At 48.7% G+C, this 22,458-nt stretch overlaps 1 protein-coding gene across 1 annotated transcript; it reads left to right on the forward strand.

The window, feature by feature from the left end:
• On the forward strand, window positions 1–22,174 carry Vstm5 (V-set and transmembrane domain containing 5). The gene is made up of 4 exons (XM_006990528.4): window positions 1–272; window positions 18,561–18,887; window positions 18,977–19,117; window positions 19,521–22,174. Exons 1-4 carry the CDS (start codon window positions 185–187, stop codon window positions 19,562–19,564), a joined length of 600 nt encoding a protein of 199 aa, XP_006990590.1. The 5' UTR covers window positions 1–184; the 3' UTR covers window positions 19,565–22,174.
• Window positions 22,175–22,458: the final 284 nt, after the last annotated feature.

The following is a 22,458-nucleotide window of genomic DNA, read 5'->3' on the forward strand; positions in this document are numbered from 1 at the left end:
AGAGTACAACCTGCTCATCTACCTCTGCCTGGCGCTGAAGCAGCTGCAGGAGCTGGGACGTGCAGAGCTGCGGAGCTGAGGCTAGAGAGGCCAGGCTGGCGCAGTGCGGGGTGCCGAGGGCGAGCAATCGGCCCAGCTACCTCCCCGAGGCCCATGCGGGGCCAGTGCCGCCGGCTGCTCCTTCATGAGGCCGCCGTGGTGCGGGAGGAGGACTCGCGGCATCCCGCTGGGGCTGCTCGCGCTCTGGGTGGCCGCCGCCCGCTGTCTGCAGAGTGAGTACCCGACTGGGAGACCTCGCAGGAGGGAGCAACTTGGCGGGTGGGAACAACATCGCTGGAAAGGGAGACCCCTCGGGTGCGCGCCTGGAGGGCGAGGAGATGCGGGCTAGGGTCACTTCACCGCCTCCAGGCTGGAGGGGCGCGGCTGCAGAGTCCTAGGCCGAGCTAAGGCTCCCTTGGTGCCCTGGGCCGCTGTTGCTGTTATCGGAGCAGGAAGCCGGCCCGGAGATAACTCTGCTTGCTGCAGGGCTCTGGCCTCCTGGGCAGAAATTTCTATTTTCTTCCTGGAAAATAAGCCGACTGCAAACCCGGAGGTCGCTTACCACCAGCCCCTAGTAGTAAACACACCCTCTGTGGGTTTCCTGGGTCCTATGGACCTCCCTTAACAGGAAGACGACTTCCAGATAGCCTGGTGTCAGGAAAGGGGTCCTGGGGTTCACTGGAGCATGAGACCAGAGAAAGTGCCTCGTGAGCCAGCGCTAGAATCCCTGGAGTCGGAGTGTAGCACATGTCCATCATCATTTGTAGACATGACTGATTACAGTACAGTTTACTTTTTTGTTCAAGGACTATCAGTACTACCGTTCCCACCTTACAGATCAGTCAACAGAGGTGTAGACAGGGCCAGAGTGGGGCGACTGGAGTTGTGAGGGCTAGTAGGGAGAGCCGGCCTTTCTGAGTCCTTTTGTTCACAGATCCTGGGAGGTCTACAGCCTCCTGACGGTTTAGTCCTCAGAGCCGCTTCTCTGTGTCCTACAAGTGCTGGAACTGAGGCGCAGGAAGGCCATCCTGCCTGGACAAGGTGACAGCCTACCTCGTGTGTGGTGATTCAGCCAGGGCTCACACTGAGCCTCCAGGTCTTTTCCTGGAGCACAGCACTGCCGTTTCCAGGACTGGGACCGGTCTGCTGCTCCCGCAGCTGGGAGCAGGACATAGCGGGCTGTCAATCCAGCAGTCGGGAATCTAGGCTGTGACCTCTCCCAGTGTTTTCCAGACACCGGCCTTGCTCTCGGTACCTACGTCTGTGATGTTCAGACGGTGATGTCCAAACCCTGGCTTCTCCCTGCAGGAAGCAGGCAGGCCACACACAGTAGATACAGGGAACACTGTAGTTAACAGTTTTTTCTTTGAAGTGGCCTTTGGAGGAGGTAAGAGCTGCCTTCTAGGAACACTTAGAACTCAGATTTGGGAAACCAGAGTTCACTATCCAAAGGAAAGCGCTCTTACCTGGACCTAGCGGTTGGATAGGAGCCACCATGACAGAGGGAACACAGGACGTTCCAGACATGCAAGCCTGAAGAGCAGGTGAAAGTTCGCATCACCTGGTGACTGTGCCCTACACAGCCGTAAGCTTCAGGAGGGCCAGCCCTGGCCACTCTGATCAGTCCCTAGTGTTTGCCCCATACTAGCCAGGAGCTAATCTTCTCAAATGAGGGGTGTGTGTCCCCGCCTGGGGGAGGCCTGTGCTGGAGGCCAACCCTGGTGATATGGGCCTGTCCTCTTCTCCCTGGCTCCCTGTATCCTCCAGTCAGGGCTGGGGTGGAGTACAACTGCAGAGCTCTTTTCTAGTATGAACAAAGCCCTAGGCTTTCGACCAAGCACTGTTTAAAAATAAAGGGGGGGGGGGATAAAACTTCATTCCCAAGCCGGGCGGTGGTGGCGCACGCCTTTAATCCCAGCACTTGGGAGGCAGAGGCAAGTGGGTCTTTGTGAGTTCAAGGCCAGCCTGGTCTACAGAGCAACATCCAGGACAGGCACAAAGCTACACAGAGAAACCCTGTCTTGATAAACCAAACAAAAAGAAAAAGAAAAAAACATGCCCCCAAGCACACAAGATTCCTGTATTTGGAAGTCTTTTCACTGACAATGCTGTTGTTGTTATGGACTATATATACATCCCCCAAATGCATTGCTTGAAAACTCTTTTGTGATGTTATTTGGAGGTAGGGCCCTTGGTGTGAAGTTGGAACCCCTGTGGTGAGATCCGAACTCTTCCTCTGCTGGTGGGAACACAGGGAGCAATTTAATAAACCAGGAGGAGGGTATTCAGTAAATCAGTGAGATGCTCAGCAGGTAAAGGCACTTTTCACCAACCAGTCTTGGCGACCTGAGTTTGACCCCTGACCCACAAAAGGTGAAAAGAAAGAACTGCTCTCATAAGGTTGCCCTGTGAGGGCCACACTCTCCATGGCACACATGAACCCACTCAATAATAGTCACTCAAATAAACAAGGGTAAAAATAGTTTTTAGATAAAATAAAATATGACTGTATGAAGTACCCTGGATCTTGCACTTCCCGCTCTCCAAAACTGAGAGGAGGAAATAAATGCCTGTCGCCTCAGTCATCCCGTCCGGTCCGTGGAATCTTAGAACAGCCCAAGCTAGAGAAGCTGTGCTGAGAAGCGGGGAACTACTGTCGTAAGCACCGAATGCTGTAGAACCAGTTACTGGGTGGAGGCTCAGAAGCTTGGAGGAGTGCACTTGGGGTTGAAAGGAAGCCCTGGTGAGGTCCCACAGAGAAACAAGGAGAGTTATTGAACAATGGAGAGAGGATTCATGAAGTAGCAAAGATCCCCACTGAGCTGTCTTTGCATTAGAGTGTTTTGTGGAAGGCGGAAGTTGTGAGTGATGCAGTTGGTTATTTAGCTGAGGAGATTTCTAAGCAAAGTGTTGAAGAAGGGGCTTGGTTCTTCCTGGATGCTTATAGCAAATCCAAGGGGGTGGGGGAAATGAATTGAGCTGGGTGTGATGGTGCATACCTTTGATCCCAGCACTCTGGAGTTCAAGGCTAGCCTGGTCTACATTATGAATTCTAGGCCAACTAGGACTACATAGTGAGACCATATCAAAAACAAACAAACAAACAAAAAGAAGTCAGAGCTTAAGGATGTGGCCATAACCTGCCAAAACTGTAAAAAAAACATCAATAGTGATGATAATAAAGGAATATCAGGAAGAGTGTGGCCCTCACACGGCAACCTTATGAAAGCAGTTTTTTCTTTTCACCTTTTGTGGGTCAGGGGTCAAACTCAGGTCTCCATAACATACTTACCAAGGTGTGGTGAACAGCCTTGGTAAGTATGTGTGTGAACCTAGGCACTAATCAGCCACCCCAGCAGAAACACTGCCAATCTGAACTGAAAGAGCCAGAGCAAAATGAAGGCAGAATATGGGTGTCTTAGGTCCTGCTTGACTGACCCACAAAGCTATACAGCTATAGACATGTTCCTCCAAACAGGAAAGTGAGCTTGCCTGGCTTACCTGGCTTAGGAAGGATGAGAATCTGCCTTCTCTCTATCAGGACATAGCAAGACAACGACAGCCTGAAGGCCAGGGCGGGAGCCCTCCCTCACCAAAACCACAGATGCCCTGGTCCTGGGTTTTCCTCCTGGGAAGTGGGGTTGCGGGTGGAGAGCATAGCTGTGCCATTAAGATGGGGATGCGTTCTGAGACTTGCATTCTTAGCTGATCTGGGTGTAATGAGAGCATCTTAGAGGGCCTCACAGAAACCAAGCTATCTCTGATGTCACCATGAGGTAGCTATATCTGTGGCCCATGGTTCTGTGGTGTGTGCCTGTGTTTACATAGATAGCTGAAACAGGAAGAGGAAGAGGGAGAATTACCAAGTTCAGAGTTTCAAAGTGGCTTTCTCATAACTGATTCCCTAGTCTGCTAGACATCAGTCAGCCCTCGGGACACAGGGGAGATGACAAATGGATCAGAAAGGACATTTCTTGTCCACAGGTCCAGCCAGTTGAGAATGTGTGCCTGCTGAGGAGCACCATGGGGTATCTCAGGCCTGCCCCGTGCTGACCCAGAGAAGCCAGGCTGTGAAGAATCCTAGATGGCAGAGGGAAGTCTCAGAGGTTCAGAGGCAGTTCCGGCCTTGGAAGCCCTGAATTCACAGGGCAGGGACAGGGAGGACAGGCGCTCAGTGGTTCCAAAACAGTGTAGCACATTAGAATTTGCTCAGAAAAACAGGTGCAAAACAACAAACAGACAAACAAACAAAACGCCTTTAGGGGACCAGCACTAGAGTGGCTCAGTAATTAAGGGCACTGCCCTTGCAGAGGTTCAATTCCCAGCACCTACATAATGGCTCATAGCCACCTGTAACTCCAGTTTTAAGGAAATCTAATGGTCTCTTCTGACCTCCATGAGCACCAGTTGCACATAGAATACATATACATACACTAAAGCAAAACATTCATACAGACAAGATACAATAAAACAACTAAGTAATTTTTCAAAAAGAAAAACAGGTGCCTGTCCCCTATTCCAGACCAATAAGACCAACAGGGCCCAGGGCAGAGACCAGTCTGTGTGGTTCTGCCTTTGAGCTTCTCCAGCTAAAGTGTGGCCAGGCAGAACATGTCTCTCCTAGACAATGTCCATTAGTCTGTTCCTAGGGGGAGAACTGACCCACAGGTATTCATTTGTCACTCCAAACACCGGCCGTTGTCTCAGAGTCTTGCTTACTGTGTGGTTTCATCCACACAGACTAAGACTCTCCTACAGGGCTGAGGGAAGGAAACAAGGCTACTTTTCTTTGGTCTCACTGGTCTCAGAAGTTCTTGAACTTTTACTATGACTGGCCATCAGGAGCTAGAGGGAAAGTCTAATCCCAAGAGGGTGGGTGCCTAGCACTGGGCATTGAGATTGGGGCTTGGTTTGGAGTAGGGAGGACTTCTTAAAGAGGAAATCTCGGTGGCTAAATAAGTAGATGAGCAGAGAAAGCTGGAGCTACAGGGACCATGGGGAGACTCCTGTCCTTGGCCAGTGAAGAGGGATCATTCTTTCCTGTGCCCTACGGGGCTGTTTGTATTTTCCCCACTCATGAACTCCATCATGGGAAAAAGTCACTTACCAATCACTCTTCTCTCAGAATGCCTGCTGTCATTGAGCAGCAATGCCCATGTGTTCCTTTCTTGATGCTGTTTTTCTGGGGGACCCAAGTCCAGGGAGTCTCAGGCCGGTCAGCAGCCCAGTTCCCAGGCAGTCCACATCCACCTCCTCTCCTGCTCAGCACCCTGCCAGTTAAGAAGATAGAGCTTGGGAAGGTCATAGATCTTGGGTGGAAGTTGTTGGAATAAACTCTAGTGCTGGAGAAGGAGGGAGATAGAGACCTGGACACCAAGCACTGTGAGGGCCTAACACGGAGCTCTGTCTGCCCTCCTGCACAGACAACCTTAGGTTAGTAAGGCCCCTGCCCTAGGCTCAAGCCAAGGCCTGAAAGCAGAATCCCAAACTTCCCCTGACATCCTTTGTGATGAGACTTCAGAGATATTCTTGAGCTAGAATTTTTTCTCCTTTATATTAGGTGAGTTAAACACACAATAGAGGCTTGAGATGAAGGTATCGAGAGAAGGTATCCTTCAGAGTATAAGGTATATTAAGGGAATTATTGAAAGTCACAGGTAGAGTGTCGGGGCTCCAAAACCAGGGAGGCCTCAGTTTCCCATAGGACAAATCAGAATGACAGGTTTGGGGGGGGGGAGTGAGGGACAGTCCCATACATTATATGGTTGATGAGTAACCCACAGTATGTGCATGTGGGTGGGTTGCTTTTGATTCCTAGGTGGCAGGGGAAAGGTCAGAACAGGCATTTCCTGTCTGCTCCTCACACCTGTACCTGGAAAAAAGCTGCAGCAGGTGTGGCCTGATCTGCCAGAGGACAACTCTTCATATAACAGGGTTAAAGTTCAGTTCAGTTCAGCAGCCCCTGTCAACAGGCCTAGCAGGCAAAACAGATGACACTTAAGACAGTCTTTGAAAAGAGAGAGTGGCCCTGAGATCAGGGAGGAGGTGAGCTGAGCCGAGGTTAAGGCCACTGGGGAGTGGCTCATAGTTTGGGGTGATTGGAGTTGGGGGTGAGACGGAATCATGGGAGATGGAGGCGGAAAAGAAAGTTGGAACCAGCGTTGAGGCCTTCCAGAGCCAAGGCAATTCGCACTTGGGTAACGAAATACCCCAGGCCCGTGACTCCTGCAGACAAAAGCCACAGAGGCCCCGCATTCCCGCAGCTGGACCACTTAGTGAAGTCACTCCGAATGGAATTCAAAGCTGAAGTGCGGGCAGGCGGGCGGCCTGTGAAGAACTCTGCTCTGGGCCTCACCCAGCTTCTGCCCCGGTTGCTGGCAATCTCTGGTGTGTCCTGGCTTGTACACACACCACCACATCTCTGCCTTCACTGCCTGCACATGATGCTGTCTCTCTGGGTCCAAGTCCTTCTTTTTAAAAAGACACCAGGCCAATTGCATCCAGGGCCCCGTTTTCATTTGATGACCTCTGTAAAGACACAATCTCTAAAGATCACATTAGAAGACTGGCTGGGATCATTTAAACATTTAAACATTATAACAGGCAGACAAGAAGGTGGAGCTCCAGGTAGGACACAAGTCTGAGAAAGGGTCATCAGTGCAGCCTGTGACTCCCACCTACCCAGGTCTGTGGTCACTCACTGTCCCACACCTTCAAACTTTTTAACCGACCAGAAAATGAGCTTAACACCCATGCCACGTGAGTGTCCTGGATGGAATCAGAGTGGCCCTGGATGGAAGGCAAAGGAGCCCCGTGGCCCTGGAGTTAATTGTTCCTGGTGGGCCACTTCCTTTCCACTGGCAGTTTTCTTGGGCTCATTGACTGCCAACCCATAAAGATCCCTAATTACAAGTGAGAGAGGTGAAGGGATTTGTGAAAACTCACAGCACTGGGGTGCAAGCAGCCAAAACAGCGAAATGCAGTGTGCAAGAACCAGCTGCCAGATGGGGAAGGGACCTAGAGACCAAGCCAAGAGCCAAGACTGCAGCACAGAACACGACTTCCTGAGTCTCAGGGAGTGTAGGTTTCGATGACAGAATGGGACCTGTGAACCTGATGGGATATAGGGCTTTACATGCTAGACAAAGACAGGCTAGTGATGTGGAGCTGGTAGAGTGCCTGGGTTCAACCTCCAACACAGTATAAAGTGGTCATGGCGGTATATGACTCTAATCCCTGAAGTGGAGAGGTCGAGGCAGGGGGATATGGAGTTCAAGGTCAACTTTGCTATATAGGGATTTCAAGGACAACCCGGGCTGCATGAGACTCTGCCTCAGAAAAGCAGGGGTGGGAGGAGACAAAAGAGGCCAAAGGCAAACTGAACATGTATGGGCTTTCTCAAAAAAGAAGAAAAGCAAACTATGAAACCGTGAGATGTCAGTTAAGAAACACCCAGTGTCAGAGCCCAGACCCGTGTGCTTAGCTGACCATCTTAATAGCTTTGTTTATTCCGTAGTACTTCAGACATATGCCAGTGTGAGCCGATGGGCAGGATGGGATTGTAACCAAGATGGTTGCAATCATGTCAAGACAGATCCTACACTGGGGTCTTCTGCTCTGTTTGTAACCCCTGTCTCCCTCGGCTGGCACGGAACCCCCTGGCCCCCTCCCCTTGCTTGCTGGCAGATCCCTTCCCTCCCTGCCCTATTCCTGTTACTCCGAGAAAGGTAACACAGAGCTGTCCTCTTCTGCAAGACTGCTGAGTGACCTCATCAGGGTCAGGAGCATAAGTTTGCCTAGTTTCTTTATTTTAAAAATTGTGGGGGTTCTGTTGGGCGAGGTGGTGTATGTCTTTAATCACAATAGAGGCAGGAGGATCTCTGTGAGTTCCAGGTCAACTGGAGCAGCATAATGAGTCCCTATCTCAAAACAGGGGAGGGGCTTCCTGGTATGTTTGCAGCAGCCTGAAGTGTACAGCCAGTGTCTTCCTGTTGGGTTACATGTAGGCAGGACTGCCTGAACCTGTGCCTCCCACTTACTCTACACTTATTGGAGGTTTGGGGTCCTGGGCTGGCTTTGGCGTTTGCCACTTCACTTTGGTTCCTCTAACACACCAGGCCTATGAAGTGGCTATGGCCATCACAGCAAACATCATTACAGATGTGGAACAAAGGCCTCGTCTGTGGATTAGCCGTAACTAGGCCAGAGTCACAACAGTAAAGAGTAGGCTGGTTTTGGAACCCACCTCGGCCAACTCATCTCCTTTGAAAGCCTTGATTCCCTGGGCTTTTCTCTGTGTATGGCTGTCATCTGTAAGAAAGTAAGGTTCTGGGCTCTGTGGGAACCTTGGGAGCAGGGGCGTGCATGCTTGCATGCACATGTTAAACACAGGAGTCACTGCTGATTTTAGACACAACAGGGGAGGTAAATGGAGTCCTGAGGTTCTCACCAGAGCTAGCCATGGGGCCTGAGCTCCAACCAGTTTGGCCTGGTTCTGCATTCTGCACCCCATACCTGCAGGCCAGCTGTGTAACCCATTAAGGGAAGGCCACTGCTCAGGAGTTCCCATTCAGGTGCCAGGTGCTCTGCAGGATTCTTGGGGTGCAACATACCCCAAGCAGGCTAAGCTACAGTCTAAAGGGGAGAGATGTTCGGTAGTCACACATGTAAGGACATACAGGCCGTGGCAAGTGTGGTAAAATGAAAAGGCGCCCTGAGAGGAGGCCAGAGCTAGGACAGGCTTTCCAGTCAGCCTTCCACTGGTTTACGATCAACAGTGATGCTTGGGTATAACTTCTATACACACCCATGACAACAAAATGTTATCAAGTTATTATCTTTGCAAATCTGATAATGGCAGAGTCGTTGAACTTCCTACCCTTGGTTTTTGGACTGTGATATGGGTCTGGAGCCCTGAGATGACATTCAGAGGCAATGATGGTTTGCGCTTTTTTTTTTTTTTTAGTTTTTTAGTTTTTCGAGAGAGGGTTTCTCTGTGTAGCTTTGGAGTCTGTCCTGGAACTCACCCTGTATCCCAGGCTGGCCTCGAACTCACAGAGATCCACTTGCCTCTGCCTCCCGAGTGCTGGGATTAAAAGTGTGCACCACCACCACCCAAGGTTTGCTCTTTTAGAGTGTTTTTTATGGTGGGGGGTACAAATTCTGAATTTTGGTGAAGGGGGTAACCTGGCAACCTTCACCTAAGCCTATCTCTGCCCATAGTGTTTGAATTTGGCCTGAATTGGGGTTACTTCTCAAGGTCATGAATCAGCAAGATGGAGGGGACTCCTGAAGGGTGAGCTGAACTTCGGTTTCTGTGTAACCAGACACCGATGATCATAAACTGTGTGAGCCATTAACATGATTCTTGGCAGCTAAAACGTCCAGCTAGTATTTGGTTGCCTTCACACAAAGGTGTCTTCCAAATTCTAACTTTGCCTGGATCAAGAGTGGCAGAATCTGGCCAGGACATGAGTATTTAGTTGCTGCTTAAACCTGTCATTTCTCCTCCTAGACACTTGCCTGTTGGCAGGCCTGGAGATGAGAAAGGGGTCCCTTGCCAGCTCAGCACATCCTCTCCCACTGGCCTCCCAAACTGATGACAGTTTGACAAGCAGGACCTGCATCCAGTCATTTACTCATCTTCAGAGTACACTTGAGCTCCAGTCAGGTGCCAGGCCCTGGGCTGGGGGCTACTAAAGGGGTTGGTGGTCTCCCTGCACACTGGCCTGTCATCAGTAACCCTAACAAACACAGAGCGGCACAGGGGCGGGAAGGCAAATTTGTCAGCAGTAATTTGTCGATTACTCTCAAATCTTACAGTAATCCCCTCTCACGTCTGAGGTCAGAGGCACAGGAAACAAAGATAAAGAGATGATGGATAAGATAGTCACAGACCAGGCTAAGCTGCAATAAAACCCCACCTGTACCAGTGAATGGATCTGTGGGTGTATTATTGATTCCCATTTGAAACGTGGAAAAACAATCATGTTTCTCAGCCTTTTGGCTAAGATTAAGTGGAAAAGAAAAGAAAAAGCTGGGTGTAGTAGCACTCAACCATAAATCCCAGGCAGGAGGATCAAGAGTTCAAGGCCAGCCTGTACTACATGAAAATTTGCCTCAAAAAAAAAAAAAAAAAAACCAAACAAGAAACCTAAAATAAATAATTAAAAGTGATTCAATGTAAAAGGGTGGTGTGGTTGTTCAATCCTGTAATCCCAGCACTTAAGGAAAGAGCGGTCAGTGCAAGTTCAAGGCCAGGTGTATAAAGCAAATCCCAGGACAGCCAGGACCACATAACAGGACCCCCAACTCACACAGCAAGTGAATAGATAGAGATAGATTGATTGATTGATAGATAATAGAGGGATAGATAGATTGATAGGTGATGGGTGATAGATGATAGATGATAAATAAATTGAGAGGTGATTGATATATTAAAAATAGATAATAGAGGATAGAGAGATAGATAAACAAATAGATGATAGACAGATGATAAATAGATGGACAGACAATAGATGATAAATTGATAGATATATGGATGATGGATAGATGAATGATAGGTTATAGATAGATTAATGATAGTAGGTAGATGACTTATAGGTTATAAAGACATGATATATAAATGATTATAATAGATAGATGATAAATAATAATAGTTGATAAATGAATAATAAGTAAAAATAATAATCAGTGATAGATTATAGATACATACATATATGCATAGATACTAGGTAGATAGATACATAAATAAGTAGGTAGACACATAGATAGATGGTAGATACATAGATAGATGAACACATACATGCATATACACATACACACATACATATATATACACATATATACATACATACATATATACACATACATACATATATACATACATACATAGCTTATAAAGTACACCAAACACAAAAAGCGTAGATTCTGGGCTGAAGAGACAACTCAGTAGGTAAAGGCACTTGTGTGAACTAGAGGACCTGAGTTTGATCTCCAGAATCAACTTCCAGAAGTCATCCTCTGACCTACACACACAAACACACGCACGCACGCACACACGCACGCACGCACGCACACAGGCACACATACACAGGCACACACATACACAATAAGTAAAAAAGAAAAAGTAAATCCTTAATTCCAAGCCCTGTCCCCCCACCCGCCACCCCTCTCCTGCACCACCACACACACATACACTGGCTGTTAGATGAGCCTAATCTTCCAAGCCACAAAGCAGCAGCTTTCCTGGGAGAAAACTCTGACACTTCTCACTGTCACTTGAGTATTCACTGGCTCAACAGACATTGATTGACCATGTGCCCCATATTGTGCTGGTTACAGGAGGCACAAAATGAAGACACGCAGGAGTCTGACCCTCCAGATCTGACCTGGAATTTGACCTGTTTTCTTATTTATTCCAGGAGCCTTACACTCTGGCCCATGTTCTTTGTTAAAGGACAACTAACTGTCCCACACTGGCCAGGGTCAGAGTGGTCCTGGGAATGGTCAGCAGTCCCAGGCATGGCCCTTAGGTAGCTGACTCTCTCCAACTATGGACAACTCCTGTGATTCGCATTACTATTCCAGGCTGGGCTCAAGGGCGGCTTCCTGAAGGAGCCTTGAGACTAGAAAAGGCAGCCTTGAGCAGACTGTCTTTGAGGGGGAGTCCTGGCAGAGGCTGGAAGCTGAGCTCTTTAAATTCTCATCCGGAGGTAGTGGTGGCCAGGAAGTCTACACCTAGAGAGGCTGAGACGCACCTGTGCATAGCACCAGTCCAGGCTTCTGTTCCAAAGGTGACCATGTGGCCACCACAAGTGTGGCACACCAGATTCAAGACCACCGGCTCTAGATGATCCTTAACACTACATTTCAGAGATCTCACCACTGACCTCAGAGATCACCTCACTGCTGACCCTCAGAGATCCCCTCACCAGAATCATCTTTGTTTCTCATTCTTGGGCTTTGAGACATGAAGGTCCTTGTTAAAATGTCATCAGTCCAAGAAAGTGCTGAAAGATCAGCAAGGACATTTCAAAGAACATTTAAACAGGCCTAAAGAAGCTCCCACTGGCCAAATGTAGCTACCTCCTAGGACATGTTACATGATATCAGTATGATAGAGTAAATTTGAAAATACTCCACAAATCTACAGGAACACCAAGAATATCCCCATCCCTCGTTAATTTCAGACAGGGTCTTACTATGTAGCTCTGATTGGCCTGGGACATGATGGAGCCCAGGCTGGCCTGAAATTTCCCATGCTTTGCCTCAGTTCCCCAAATTCTGGGATTATAGGCCACTGTGCTAATCCTGAAAAATAGCTTTTTTTTTTGTACTGGCGTTGGGAGGCATGCACGAGGTCAGACCTTCCTATCTTGTTTGAGACAAGTCTTTCTTGAGAAATGGCTTTTGTTATTATTATTTTTAACAGAATAATACCAGCCAATAAATTTACAAGAATGATAGAATTAAAAAATTAAATTAAAATTTAAAAAAAGTCACCAGGCATGGTGGTGCACACTTTTAATCCCAGTGCTTGGGAGGCAGAGGTAGGCAGATCTCTGAGTTGAGGCCAGCCTGGTCTACAGAGTAAGTTCCAGGACAGCCAGGGCTGTTACACAGAAAAACCCTGTCTCAAAAAAAAAAAAAAAACAAAAAAAAAAAAAAAAACATGCGTTTAAGACAGTAACCACCTATGAAACAGCCCACAGAGGGGAGGCACATCTGCAGACATCCAAACCTCCAAATGCACCAGTGTTGCCTAGCAAGGTGGTCGTGGTCTCTAGAGAAAAGGGGTGACGTGCCAACCACAACCCAGGTGATCTAGCCAACGTAGCCCCCCAGCCGTGGGACAAACTTCTGGTATTTGTTTTCTGGACTGATGCTACATGAAAACCTCACTTTTACGGTGCTTTTATCTTGTTTCCAAACATGTAGAGTAAGATGTTTTAAAACATTGTCATGAAAAGTCCCACACCATCTCTAAGGTGTAGAAGCTTTGGGGGATTAAACAGGACTAACATGGCCTGAGACCAAACGCGGTGAGCAGATTCAGTGTAAGAACACAACGGGTCATTCTGTGAACAGTGAAGGAAGTCTGAAGACACGCTGTACATTAGCAAACAGTGTCATTCGCAGGGCTGGAGAGACGGCTTGTCACCGACACCGACAATCTGTTCATCCTCGGGACCCACGTGGTGGGAGGAGAGATCTGACTCCCATACGTTGTCCTCAGACCTCCGTACATGGCACACATTGCACATACTCACACAATGACACCCATAAATAAATCAACACGTACTAAGAAAATGGTGTTATTCCAAAGCTAATTCTCAGGGGTGGATGATGGTGTGCATACGTCTGAGACCAACTGCTCTGAGGTCTCAGGGTGTCTGTAACTTACTTCCTTATGGTTCAGTCCCCAAAGATGCCCAGCTCTTCAGATGCCAATCAAAAGCCCCAGGGTGGGGCTGTAGAGATGGTGCATTTGCTAAGAGCACTTGCTGCTTTTGCAGAGAACAGGGGTTCAGTCGTCAGCAAGTGCATAGCAGCTCACATCTGTAACTCCAGTTCCAAGGGAGCTGACACCCTTTTATAGCCTCTGTAGGGACCAGACATATATGTAGTGGTGCATATACATATATGCACGCAATATATACACACAAAAAGAAGCTGGGCGGTGGTGGCGCATGCCTTTAATCCCAGCACTCGGGAGGCAGAGCCAGGCGGATCTCTGTGAGTTCGAGGCCAACCTGGGCTACCAAGTGAGCTCCAGGAAAGGCGCAAAACTACACAGAGAAACCCTGTCTCGAAAAACCAAAAAAAAAAAAAAAAAAAAAAAAAAAAAAAGATAAACAACTCTGTTTTTAAAAAGTCCCAGGTTGTCTCCATGCTTTCAACTGCCTGACCACATGTCATGAGTGATCATGCCCCACTCTTTGCACTCAACTAATAACAGCTCATAAAACATGCAGAAATACTGTTCTTACATTTGCTCATTCATGAGGATTGTACATGCGCTGCAGATGGACACTAGAGGAAGACAGACTCAGGAAAGGGGTGTGGGAGGGAGGGCTTCTCTGGCGCCTGTGTGTGGGAGGCACCTGTCACATTCTGTCCCCTCCACTGCCAGCCACTGGTTTTCTAGTTGAGCCTAGATGTAAATGTTTGAGCTTTGAAGTCAGCTGCCTAAATGTGGCTTTTTACTGTTTCTGGGTGAGCTTCCCTGCGGGCATCTGTGTGTGTGACTCTCCAGAACTCTCAGAGCACTGTTCTTCGGAGTTTTCCATGAGTGACTGTGTGCAGACCACTGGAAGAACAGCCCCCTTCCCCTCCCTGAAGGCTGGGAGAGGGACTTAGAGTTCCAACATTCCAATCACTCCTTGTCTTTCCTGGTGGCCAGTCCAATCCCAAAACTACCTAGGGGTCACCAGCCAGCAGTCATGCTGTGTCCAGGGTTTTAGGAACGCAGTGACAGGAAGTGGAGACAAATCAAATATTTATTTCTTGTATCATAATTAGAGGGAGAAAGTAAATGCACTCCTGTTTCTTGGCAGAATCACTCTAGAAAGTCATTATTTTTAGATTTTTACTGAATTTATTTATTTTTATTTTTTTTTTTTTTTGGTTTTATTATTATTATTATTATTATTTTATAACACCATTCAGTTCAACATAATAGCCACAGAATCCCCTGTTCTCCCCCTCTCGCCCACCCCTCCCCCCAGCCCACCCCCCATTCCCACCTCCTCCAGATCAAGGTCTCCCCCGAGGACCGGGGTTGACCTGGTAGACTCAGTCCAGGCAGGTCCATTCCCCCCTCCCAGACCGAGCCAAGTGTCCCTGCATAAGTCCCAGGATTCAAACAGCAAACTCATGCAACGAGCCCAGGACCTGGCACCAATGCACAGCTGCCTCCCAAACAGATCAAGCCAACTGACTGTCTCACCCGTTCAGGTGGCCTGATCCAGTTGGGGGCCCCTCAGCCTTTGGTTCATAGATCCTGTGCTTCCATTCATTTGGTTATTTATCCCGGTGCTTTATCCAACCTTGGCTTCAACAATTCTCGCTCATATAAATCCTCTTCCTACTCACTAATTAGACTCCCAGTGCTCCACCAGGGGCCCAGCCGTGGATGTCTGCCTTCAGATTCCTCAGTCCTTGGATGGGGTTTATGGCACCACTATTTGGGTGTCTGGCCATTCCATCACCAGAGTAGGTCAGTTCCTGCCGTCTCGCGACCATTGCCAGCAGACTTTTGAGGGGGTATCTTTGGAAATCAATATGGCGCTTTCTTAGAAAATTGGGAATCAATCTCCCCCAAGATCCAGCTATACCACTCCTGGGCATATACCCAAGAAATGCTCAATCATACCACAAGAGCACTTGCTCAGCTATGTTCATATCAGCATTGTTTGTAATAGCCAAAACCTGGAAACAACCTAGATGCCCTTCAACTGAAGAATGGATAAATAAATTGTGGCACATATACACAATGGAATACTACTCAGCAGAGAAAAACAACGATATCACACGGTTTGCAGGCAAATGGATGGATCTAGAAAAAATCATCCTGAGTGAGGTAACCCAGACTCAGAAAGACAAATATGGTATGTACTCACTCATAGGAAGATGCTAGATGTGGAACAAGGATGACTAGACTGCTACTCACATCACCAGTGAGGCTACCTGGAAAACGGGACCCCAAAAAAGACACGGAGAAATGGACAAGATCTATATGAATAGCCTGGTCATGAGTGGGAACAATGAAGGGCGACAGTCGAGGGAAAGAGTGGGAGATCCTAGCTGGATCAAGAAAAGAGAGGGAGAACAAGGAATAGGAGACCATGGTAAATGAAGACCACATGAGAAGGTGAGAAGGGGAGGAAGCAGAGAGCTAGGGAGGCCCACGGAGATCCACAAAGAATTTATTTATTTTGTATGGAAAAGGTACGCACACATGCACACACATTCCATGGGGACTGTGTGGAGCTCAACTTGAAGGAGTCAGTTTTCTCCCACCATGTGGGTCTCAGAGGCTGAACTCAGGCCCTCGGGCATGGTGACTAGTTCCTTAACCCACTGAGCCATCTCAATGGCCCTACTACCCATATTTTAGCATGAAATCCATTGCATTGTTTAGTTACCCAGCCAGGCCTTCGGAAATGGGTGCAAGAGGGAAACTGTTATCAGCAGCATAGGACAACAGAAAGGGCCTGGAAACATTACATGTGGGGTTGCTTAGAGCAAACAGCAGGGATCCAGGGCACCAGAGGATGAGAAAGCTAACCAGGACATGAAGGTGGAAACTAAGTGTCTTAGTTAGGGTTTCTATTGCTGTGGTAAAACCACCACAGCCATAAGCAACCCAGGGAGGAAAGGGTGCATTTCACCTACACTATTGATGTAACCAACCGTTTTATTAAATAAGAAACACAGAAATAATGCAAAAGAGAAAGCCGAGAGGTCAGAGCTCAGAGCCAAAATCTCACCCTTCCGCCTGCGGTGTCCCAGCTTCCCGAATGAGCCCTCTATTTCCTGTCTGTTCGTCTATTTAGAGAGACAGAACAAGCCACAGCTATCTCACCTCACCAGTTCCTCAGCTGGTCCTGTTTCCTCAGACTGGAAGCTTCTGTGTCCTCATCCCAATAGCTCTCAGCTGAACTGTGTTGCTCCAAAGCCTGAAAGCTTAACCAGCCAAATGCTTCTAGTTTCTGGTCCTCACGCCTTATATATCTTTTTGCTTTCTACCACCACTCCCTGGGATTAAAGGCTGGCTTTCTGGGATTAAAGGCGTGTGCCACCACCGCCACACTCTTGCTATGGCTCTAATAGCTCTGACCCCCGGGCAACTTTATTTATTAACATACAATCAAAATCACATTTCAGTATAATTAGATTACCACCACACTACACTTCCACATCACAGTCCACCTTTGAAGGAACTCAGGGCAAGAACTCGGGGCAGGAACCTGGAGGCAGGAACTGAACCAGAGGCCATGGAGGAGCACTGTTTTCCAGCTTCCTTGCTCATGGCTGGCTCAGCCTGTTTTCTTCTACACTCCAGAACCACCATTCCAGAAGTGACACCACCCACAGTGTGCTGGGTCTTCCCACATTGATCATCAATCAAGAAAATGCACTACTGGCTTGCTCCACAGCCCAGTCTGGTGCGGGAATTTTTTCAGTTGAGGTTCACTCTTCCCAAATGACTCTAGCTATGTCAAGTTGACCCAAAACTAGGCAGCACACCACTCTCCCATCTCTAGACTTCCTGTGTATGGAGGCACCTGTCACATCTGTCCCCTCCACTGCCAGTCACGGGCCTTCTAGTTGAATCTAGATGTAAATGCTTGAGCTTTGAAGTCAGCTGCCCATGTGTAAACCTCAGCCCTGCAGACTGACCCTGGTCAGGCTTTCTAATCATGATGAGCCTGAGGCTTAACCACTGATTAACTGCCAATGAATTATGGGAGGCTTCAATAGCATGGGCCTGGTGTCTGGTGTGCATTGGTCAACATAGTACCTATTTAGTACTTGGGAAACACATCTGTACTCAACGTAGCACTGCTGTTCCCTTACACACTGCAGAAATCCCTGCTTGGTGCCTCTGCCTTACCCAATCCCACACCCACATCCATTTGATCATGCTTTAGTCCCAAGTACTTCCAAGTGCATGTCTTAAATCACACTGTCCTTTATTTGTGTTAATTTATTTACTTTTATTTTATGTGCATTGGTATTTTGCCTGCAGGAAGTCTGTGAGAATGTCAGATCTTGGAGCTACAGACAGTTGTTAGCTGCCATGTGCCATGTGCATGTGGGTTCTGGGATTTGAACCCAGGTTCTTTGGGAGAGTCCTTAACCACTGAGCCATCTTTCCAGCCCCACCCTGACCTTTCTAATTTCGGGTCTCTCTCTTGCAATAACCACCTGGTGGCCTCTCTTGTTCCCATTCTTACCCTCCAGCCCCAGGCTGGTCTCCATGGCAGATATTAGCATCATCGTTGGGCCTAAGGCACCCTGCCGTTCCCATGTCCTCTGAGCATGGTCTGGACTCCTGTCCAGTTCTCTAGCTTTGCATCCTAAGCTCTGTCCAGTGCTTCTTGCCTTCCAATGATCTGGCCACCCTCAAACATACCCTGCTCACCCTCAGGACACAGGCATCAGACCTCTCTTCACTTCTGCCAAGGACGTCTGCCCCATGTCTCCCTCACAGGGGTTTCCTCCTTTTGCTTGTCCACTGAGTCTGAGCTCAAAGGCCCTTCTCTCAGGGAGGTCTTCCCAAGCCTTTGTGTATCCCCGTCTACTGCTCACTGTTAGCCTGGCTTACTGTCTTCAGCGCACTGGCCATTATCTCACAGCAGGTTGCTCTGTTTATGGGTTTCTAGTATTCCACCCCTTGCTGAACACAGAGCAGAGCTGGAGGGGCCTCTGTCTTCTCAGCTGGCATGCTCAGTAAATGTTCATCAAGAAGCTGATCCGTTGATTGAGTATGGGTTTGTATGTGTACCCTACAGGTCAGGGTGTGTCTCTGCACATCCCACGGTCAGCCATCAATGCCACTGTCCAAGAAGACATCCTGCTGTCCGTGGACTACTCCTGCCACGGGGTGCCCACTATTGAGTGGAAGTACACCTCAAACTGGGGCGTGCAGAAGATTGTGGAGTGGAAACCCGGGACCCCAGCCAATGTCTCCCAAAGCCACAGAGACAGAGTCTGCACCTTCGACAACGGCTCCATCCAGCTTTTCAGTGTAGGCGTGAGGGATTCTGGCTACTACGTCATCACTGTCACAGAGCACCCGGGGAGCAGGCAGTTTGGCACAATCGTACTGCATGTGTCTGGTAAGAGCCCCAGGACTCCCTGAGCTGCAGGCACAGGCAGGCAACTTTGAGGTACTGAGAGACTTTGCCTTCCCCCTGTCCCTCCGCAGAGATCCGCTATGAAGACCTCCACTTTGTCGCTGTCTTCTTCGCTCTGCTCGCCGCTGTGGCTGCGGTGCTCATCAGCCTCATGTGGGTCTGCAATCGGTGTGCCTACAAATTCCAAAGGAAGAGGAGACACAAGCTCCAAGGTAATGCGCTGGGCCTTGTGATAATCCCTTCATGCTTCTGAAGCCACAGGTGGTACTTGTTACTTCATTCACTGTAAGAAACCACTGTGTGGTACGTTTTCAACCTCTTGACTCTGTGTGTGTGTGTGTGTGTGTGTGTGTGTGTGTGTGTGTGTGTGTGTGTCTCATAGGTCAATATAAGGTCTCTTCCTCATGCACACTCCACCCCTTATTTTTGAGGCAGGTTCTCTCTGACCTGGAGATCACCGAATCTGCTGTCTCCACCCATGCCCCCAGCACTGGGGTTCCAGATGTGTGCCCAGGCTTGTCCCTGGGTTCTGGGGCTCTGGACTCAGGTCCTTATGGTTGTGCATTTTAGCAACTGAGCCGTCTCCCAACCCTTTGACTTGTCGTTTGCTTGCAGAAAGCACCACTGAGGAGCTTGAAATGAAAGACGTCGAGTGTTAGCCAAGACCGTGCCCAACTACACTGCTACCTCAAGAAAAACAGTGTTTTCCAGTCGAAGAACAAAGTGAGCCGATCACTGCTGCAGCGTCTCGCCATCCTGGCCTGCACCCCTTTCCTGACGGGACAGCTGAGGTGGCAGTTCACTACAGACAGACAGCTCTAGGACTTGTGTGTAGTTCAAGGAACAGTTCAACTGAGGCTTTCTGCCAGGAGCTTTCCTTGGTTGCAGCTTCAGGGCCATGCTGATCCTTAACCAGGCAGGCATCAGTAGCTGCTTACAGCACTGGCTATGATCCTAGGCTGGCCTGATGGAGGAGTCCCTGTCTCCAGGGCCAGAGTGTCTACAGAGGGGCTGATGTGCGGCCAGCACTAGGACATGCTCTCTGTGCCTTTGTGCTCCTGTCTGGTCTGCAAACTGCTGCACCCTCCATCTCCCTGTCTTCCGTTCCATAAACACTGCTGTGGAGACAGCGTGAGCAAGCCTGAGGCCCTGAGACAGTCTGATGAGGTGGAGTGCGCTGCACCTCAGCAAGAGAAGCGGAGCGCTGAGGAAACAGAAGGTCGTGTTCTCATCCTCCCTCATACAAAATTAATCAGGTGGCCTAAACTTGGGTTTAGTGTGAGGAAAACACGGCTTATGTTGACCAGGGCAGCTGGATGGGTGGTATAACAGGAAAATCCATAATGTCAGGCTTCATTCAGCTACATCCTAGTCATCACCAACTCTCGTCTCCAGTCAGATCCAGGACTGAAGAGTGTGTGGCCTTCACCTACCTCATAGGGCATGAGGGGAAGCCAGCCTTAGCCAGGATCTCTTGGAGTGATGGAGAAAAGCATGAGAATCCTTGAAGAATCTGGAAAGCTATATGGGAAAGTGCTGTATTGAGTAGCAAAGGTTAAAATGCCCTGGGATGGAGCTAGAGAGAAGGTTCAGCAGCTAAGAGCTGGCTAACAGCACTGGCTGTTCTTGCTGAGGGCCCAGATTCAGTTCTGAGCACCCACATGGTAGCTCATAACCTTCTGTAACTCCAGTTCCGGGGAATCTGATGCCCTTATCTGGTCTCCATGGGCATTGCATGCACATGGTGTACTCATATATACACATGAAATAAAATTAAAAAAATAAATCTAAAATTTTTTTCCCATGAATGACCTGGGTTATCAGGGCTCCAGCTGAGCTTGGGGGTTGGGTCTGAGTTGGCCTTGGCTTTCACATTCTCAGGTTGCTGTCACAATATTTACTTGAAAGGGCCTCCTTCCCAGCTTCCATTTGCCAAGCTCTAGCAGCAGGCATCACGCCCTTCTTGCTTCAGTATCCACAGCTGCAGATCAAAGCTACCATTCCAACTATGATGGAAGCTGAGGTCAGTAATTATGTGCAGGCCCTTGGCTGCAGATAAGCATGCTAGAACATTCCTTTTATTCTCCTTCCGTTCAGGTCCTCAATGCCTGTCCATATCTTTTCTACTTCCCATATGGCAGCTAAAGGATTGTTGCTAAAAATCCCTTTCCTTGGGGAAACATAAACATCAGCTGCCTCTCCTCCTCAAGTCCCAACAACCAAGGTGCAATGCCACCAAAGTTCACCCAGGAACCAATGAATGTAGTAGGTTTCTTACAGAGCACTGGATGAGTGGATATGGGCAGAGGTGACCTTAAAATAATAAGTCTGCACCCAGAGGCAATGATGACTTCCTCAGGATTGCTTCGATGAAGACCTTTTCTTTCCTACTTATATATGCTCTAGGTTCTCCCGGCAAGACCACACGCATTAGGCCAGAGCTGCATACAAGCGGTTGGGAGGGGTGGCTAGATATGCAGGTGAGGGTTCCAGGATCCTTCCTGCCCCCTCCTTCTATGAGGAAAAGTAGGTAGTCCACAGGCCCTGCAGAATCCCTGAAGATGGAGGATAGTCCCGAACAATGGGAGTTACCTGGGAGGCCATTTAGAAGCCTTTCCTTAAAGACCAAATCCGGAGCTAGAGGAAGAGGGCTGCGGACGGTTCAGACAGGACCTTGCGGCAGGCTAGAGGGGGCTCAGACAGCAGCAAAGGGAGCAGTTGGTGTGCACCTGACTCAGCGGAAGCACTCACCCTTGCCACTTCCTGTGTACGGGTGCCCACACCCGTGCCCCCTTTCCTAGCAGCGGGCTGAGGAAGAAGGTACTGGGCCAGGGCATTTTCCACGCGTTCCACTGGGGCAGAGGACTCAAGGACACATGGCTCCCAAACCCTGGCTCTCCGCTGCGGAAGCTTGTGCTGCTCTACACCCCGGCTGGGAGTCAGGGGGCTAAGCCTGATGAACAGAGAGAAATGGAGTGGATCCCAGGGAGGCTTCCACGGGCAAACCCTCTGCAGCTCACACTGTCCTGGGAGAATCTCCGTGGAGTCATTTTCTCCACTGCCCTATTTGGAAAGGGCCTTTCCCGGGCACCTCTGAAGCCACTCCGTTTTAAAATTCTAGGGTCTGAAGTTTTGTCTGTTTTTTTTTTTTTTTAAAAGAAAATAATAAATTATAGAGAATGACCAATGTAATGTTAAATAATAAGTTGTTTCAGAGACTGTGAAAATTTGTTTTAAAAATGAATGAAAATAAATAGTTATGAAATTAAGGTCCTAGTTTTTTGTGTGAGCACACTCCTGTCAAGAAGACAAACGCTGGGGCCAGAGAGATGGCTCGGAGGCGAAGAGCACTGGCTGCTCTTCCTGAAGACTCAGGTTTGCGTCCCAGCTACAACTGTCTGTAACTCCAGTTCCGGGGATCTGATGCCCTTGTCTGGCTCCGTGCGCACCAGGCATGCATGTGGAACAGCCAACATACCAATGTACATAAGATAATAATTTAAAGATTAAAAAAAGTCAAAGGCTCTGGACGAAGTTTCCAGTTAGTACTGAA

This window comes from Peromyscus maniculatus, chromosome 7 (assembly GCF_049852395.1).
Source record: "Peromyscus maniculatus bairdii isolate BWxNUB_F1_BW_parent chromosome 7, HU_Pman_BW_mat_3.1, whole genome shotgun sequence".
Classification (NCBI taxonomy): Eukaryota; Metazoa; Chordata; class Mammalia; order Rodentia; family Cricetidae; genus Peromyscus; species Peromyscus maniculatus.